The sequence below is a fragment of the Cupressus sempervirens genome, chromosome 8 (genome assembly GCF_028749045.1).
Source record: "Cupressus sempervirens isolate cs-2001-9-10 chromosome 8, ASM2874904v1, whole genome shotgun sequence".
Lineage (NCBI taxonomy): Eukaryota > Viridiplantae > Streptophyta > Pinopsida > Cupressales > Cupressaceae > Cupressus > Cupressus sempervirens.
This window is the reverse complement of record NC_143125.1, coordinates 657,939,444-657,944,885: the sequence shown is the minus strand read 5'-3', so window position 1 is coordinate 657,944,885 and position 5,442 is coordinate 657,939,444. Positions and strand designations below refer to the sequence as shown.

Here is a 5,442-nt window from a genome sequence, read left to right as displayed (position 1 = left end):
TTTGTATATATATTTCAAAGTGATAAATATGAATATTATATTTTTATATACTATAGAAACTTACTAATCACTAATTATTATGTTATTTATGTTTACAATAGAATATGTAATGTAATGTTTCTATATTGTATCGAAACAATAGAAACATGCAACGAATGTATCGACAAGAACTTGTGTTAACTGCTTGGATTGGAGTAATCGGTACTTACTCCTTGCTATTGACGATATGATCCACATAGTAAGAAGCATGGCGAAGTGCTTCCTTCCACTCCTCCAGCTCCCCTGGGTTATGTCTACCCTTGTCTTGGTGGGGGCCAAATGCTTCACCATAGCTTTTCTTTCCATTTCTTATATCATCTGGCCAGACATGGTAATAAATGGGAACAATCTTGCTGCCTTCTTTTCCGTTAATCAAAGACAGCTCTCGCAAACACCACTTGGACGTTGCATAGTCCTCTGAAAATATAGCTATGTTAAGCCAAGTACTCCTTATTACTTGTTCTAGTACACTAAGAAAGTGACCCCCCAACGTAAGCTCTTCTGAATCCAGAAAAACCTTCAGTCCCATTTCTGTGAGCATTTTATAGATAGCTGTGGCGAGTGTACGTTTGACATCAGGACCGCGATGGTTAATAAATACATCATACTTAACCTTTCTCATAAGCATTATCGATCCACCTGAAGTAGATGTAGTTGCTGCAAATTCTCCACCCTGTTGTTGGATGCTTGCACTAGTCTTAGCTGGTCCTACAAATTCTTGACACTTTTTTCCCTCTTTCGCTACCCACTCTGTAATTGTCTTCAGCAGCATGTCTTCGTCCCTGGACACATTCAACAACGAAGACAAGAGAATAAACTTCACAATCTATATGGATGAAACAAGTCTATGAATCTCAAGATTAGGCGAGAAAAAGATAAAAGAATGCATCGATTAGTAAACGTTGAGTACGTCTGGTGGTACTTACTCCTTGCTCTCAACGACCTGACCTATATAATGTGAAACACTGTAAAGCGCTTTCTTCCACTCCTTCACTTTGTCTGAGTCGCGTTCAAGCTTGTTTGGGTCAAATGCATAGCCTCCTTTTACATAGCGTACATCATCAGGGTTAACACGGCAGAAAATGGGAACAATTTTAGTGCCTCTTCCCCTGTTGTGCATGGATGACAGCTCTTCTAAGCACCGGTTGGATCGTGCATAGCCCTCTGAAAATATTGGAAAGCTCTCTATTTTTTAACAAGGATCTCTTTTCTACACTTAGGGTTTTGGATCTGAATCCATGTCATATAGGTCCATTCTTGTTGACGAGGTCAAAAATCAAAATTAAATAAATGGGCATGTAATGATTAGCTTGCACTTATTTTTCTCATAGATCAATGCATGATATGAGTTTTCATTTGGATTTTTTTTGGTTATTATTTCTCCTAGCAATTTATTTACAGATCTAACCCTAGGGTTTGCATAATTTGAATATACATTGCATATCATGTTTGCTTACTTATTTGTTTGTTTTTCTTGCTTGTTGGAGAGTTTGTGGCTTGCTTGTATGAAAATCTCAACAAAAATAAAAAATAAGGTAAAATATACTAACTGTATTGCATGGATTACCAAGCATTTTGTTTAAAGCTCTATAATAGTTGGTTTCCTTTTATTAAAATGAACATCTCATGTGTCTTACTTGAGTGATTTCTTGCTTTCATAGATCACATTTCAATTTTTGCTCTAAAGGAAAGAAAGAACATAGACATTTTCTAGGAATCCCTAATTATTGTTCTATGTGCCTAATTATTATTATTTATAAATCTGAAATTGTTTTTAGTTGGTTAAAAAGAACAATCAAAACTGTGTTCCCCAAATCCAACTTTCTAGTTTACTATCTAGCTACCACCTTGCTTATTTTGAACCAATTTCCTAGTCAACATTCATCATTTGGAGAGTTCAATTCATCAATGTGACTCTAGGGTAACCTTGTTTTTGTCATTTTTGAGTTCATTTGACCATTGCGGACCTAATCTTGAGTGTCTAAACTTGTTGTCACTTTGGATCCTTGCACCATAGTTATCTTTCAATTAGTAAATATTGTCTTATCTTGTTTTCAACATCAAAACTTGCTAAGTTAGAGATTTCCCTTGTGGAGAAGGTTTTCTTTGGGGTTCTTTGATCTCATCCTTGGATTGTGGGTATTCACTTGTCTAAACATACCAATTTGTCTCGTATTATTACATTTTTCTATGTTGGATTTATGCAGCCTCAAACAAGATCTAGGAGAACCTTTTCTTACCTTTTCACAAAGATGGAGAAAGTTATGTTCTCATTACTATAGATAAATTCTAGAAAAAAAAGAAAATTGATATGCTTGTAAGTATTTTGGTTCCTAAATTGAGAAATAAAATTGGGAAATGGGTGTTTGAAACTTTTCATAATATTGTAGAAACAACTCTCCATATTGAAAATGTTTTGAAGAATCAAGGAATTATCAAGCATATTAGCAGCAAGAGTAACCACAACAATGGAAATTTAAGAATAGGAGTACTTCTTGTAAAGGAAATCAATATGTGGTTAATGATGGTGTAGTTGACACCTCCAAGTCTAGTGGTCAAGTTGCTTTTAGATTATCATATGGTGTTCATGCTATGAAACTTCAAGCACCTTCTTAGCAAAATAATAGAAAAAATTCCAAAGAAAATTCAAGATACAATTATAGAAATCCTCAAGAGAGAAGAACTTTTACAAAGATTACTAGAACTTATGAGGATGTTTTTAAAGAGTTGGTTTTATCAAGATATTAACTTTGATTGAGAATTGGCAACCACCTCCTGTAAATGGTTTGTTAGAATATGAAAATATTGATAACCCAGAAAACCAGTGCAAAGAATAGATATCTAAACTATGAATGCAAATGATACAAAATCAAAATAGAAACATAGAGTTAGTCTCCAAGAGAGTAATGCAAATGCTAGAAGCAAAATAATATTAAGAGGATGCAAAATAAATCAATTCCAAATACAAGCCAGACAATATGCTTATATAGAATAGGAAGAGGGAGGAGGTGGCAACACTAACCAATGAGGAGCAACCATCTACCAGACTAAAGATAGCAAAGTATCTTCCTAAGATAGCTAACGAATGCTCACATGTAGGAAGGTGACAATTTGCAACCACTTACTCAATAAGACATGCTTTATTAAAATATGAAAGATTATTAAAAGTGTAGGAAAAACCTAGCACTAAGGGGAAAAATAAATAACTCACTAGGAAATTAAAAAAACTACACGAACACCCCCCATAAGCGAGATTTAGGTGGATGTAGAAATGGGTCTCAGAAAGTCAGGCTAGATGAGGTACCCATGTACATAAAAGTCCCCCAAAAGAGATAGAAAAGAGACTCCCAAAAAAGTTAGGACTCCAAGTGAGAGGAAGAGTCCCCCCCCCCCCCAAAAGATGAAGCATCCCGCACCCCTAGAAAAGCTCGCAAGTGAAGAACTCCTTGTGATTAGCAAGTCATGAACATACAAAACCAAAAAGAAGAGTGAATCACCCTATTGTAGAATGTAGATATTAGGATCAAAATGGCATCGAGTGAGCCCACTGATAGAAGGAAGGTTTCCATCTTGGCATACCAGGCCTAAGGAGCCTATTTAAGGCCATAGAGAGACTTTTGTAGATGGCCCACACAAGTGAAGAACCCTGAAGGAATCCCTGTGGCTGCTCTATGTAGATCTTGTCATAGAGGTCACCATGAAAATAAGCACTCTTAACATCCATCTGATGCACTTCCCAACGATTAGCTATAGAAATGGAAAGAAAAAGTCAAATGGAATTCACTCAGGCAACTGGCACAAAATTTTTAGAGTATTTAATCCCAAGAACCTGGGAGAACCCTTTTGTGACCAAGCATGCCTTGTGTTTTTCAACTGACCCATCTGCTACAAATTTTGCCTGATAGATCCACTTAAATTGAACAAGTTTTATTCTCTTAGAAAGAGGGACAAGATCCCAAGTGTGGTTCATCAAGGAACTATACTCATCCTGCATAGCTTTATCCCACTCATAAATACCAGAAGCCTCATGAAATGACTATAAATCAAAGGCAGTAGCAATGAAGACATGTGGAGCATCCTGGAATCATGAACGAGTTTGCTTGGTGTCTGATGGATCCCCAATCCAATCACCTGCAGACTGCAAGGTCTGTCTAGCCCAAAGTGGACCAAAAGATGGAGAATCTAGAGGAGAATCATCAACCTATAAATGATGACGAGAAAACTAAGGAGGTGATTCCTCTGAATCACTCTCTGCATCAGAAGTGGAGGTAGAAGACTGCTCAGGTGAATCTGACTCATCAGAAGATCTGTCATGTATTCCAAGTGACTCCAATGTCAAAGTAGGAGTTGGAGAAGTGATAGAAAGGGAGCTTGAAGATCCCTCCTCAAACTGAACACTCCTCTCAATCAACAACTCATGTGTTGTAAGGTGGAGCAACCGATAACCCTTCACACCATCAGGATAACCTACAAATATGCAATGTCTACTTTGTGGATCCAAGGCCTTGTATTTCTCTACAGGAATGTGGGCCCATGTAGGAGAGCCAAAAACTCAAAAGTTCTTAACTGATATTTTCTAACCACTCCAAGCTTCAAAAGGAGTAACTCCCTTCAAGGCTCGGTAAGGAACATGATTCTGGATATAACAAGCACAATTAATGGCCTTTGCCCAATATTGTCGTGCAAGAGATCTAAAGTGAATCATATAGTTTTCCATTTCCTTCAAGGATCTATTCTTCCATTCTACAACACCATTCTGCTAAGGACTGTATGGAATTGAATGTTATAAATTAACCCCCTCTGAAGTGCAAAATCTTTCAAACAAATTGTTGACATACTCACCACCATTGTTTGTGTCCAAAACTTTGATGGCTTTCTCGGATTGCTTCTCTACAAAAATTTTTAAGTCTTGAAAATGATAAAATATCTCTAACTTCTATTTGAGAAAGTACACCCAAGTATATCAAGAAAATTCATCAATGAATGTGAGGACATATCAAGCACTACTAAAAGGATGCTAAAATGGACTAGCCAAATCAATGTGAACTAACCCTAGTATCTGTGAAGCTCTCCATGCCTTACTTTTGTCAAAATTTTCCTTAGGATGCTTACCAAGAATGTAACCTTGGAAAACAATTCGTAAGAACTGAACTGAAGGCAACCCTATGACCATGCTCTACTGGTTAGGCTAATGCAAGTAGCAGAAGTTAAGATGGCCAAATCACTCATGCCATAATTTACTCACATCATTAGAGTGAGTGAGAAAAATAGTCAAAGGAGGATCAGGAACAATGTGAGAAAATAGATAGAGTCATGACTGATGATCTACTCTCTCAACTACAACTTTAGAATCATTGTGCAACTCACGTATAACCACTGAATCAGGAGTGAACTCAAACCACT

The 5,442-nt window shown here is 36.8% G+C and overlaps 1 protein-coding gene across 1 annotated transcript; it reads right to left on the bottom strand.

Moving 5' to 3' along the window:
• Positions 1-205: 205 nt before the first annotated feature.
• Positions 206-1,159, bottom strand: LOC149544163 (TMV resistance protein N-like). Its single transcript, XM_089795919.1, has 3 exons — positions 966-1,159; positions 752-821; positions 206-556 (listed from the first exon to the last, which is right to left on the bottom strand). The coding sequence occupies exons 1-3, from the start codon at positions 1,157-1,159 to the stop codon at positions 206-208; spliced, it is 615 nt and encodes a 204-aa protein (XP_089652045.1).
• Positions 1,160-5,442: the final 4,283 nt, after the last annotated feature.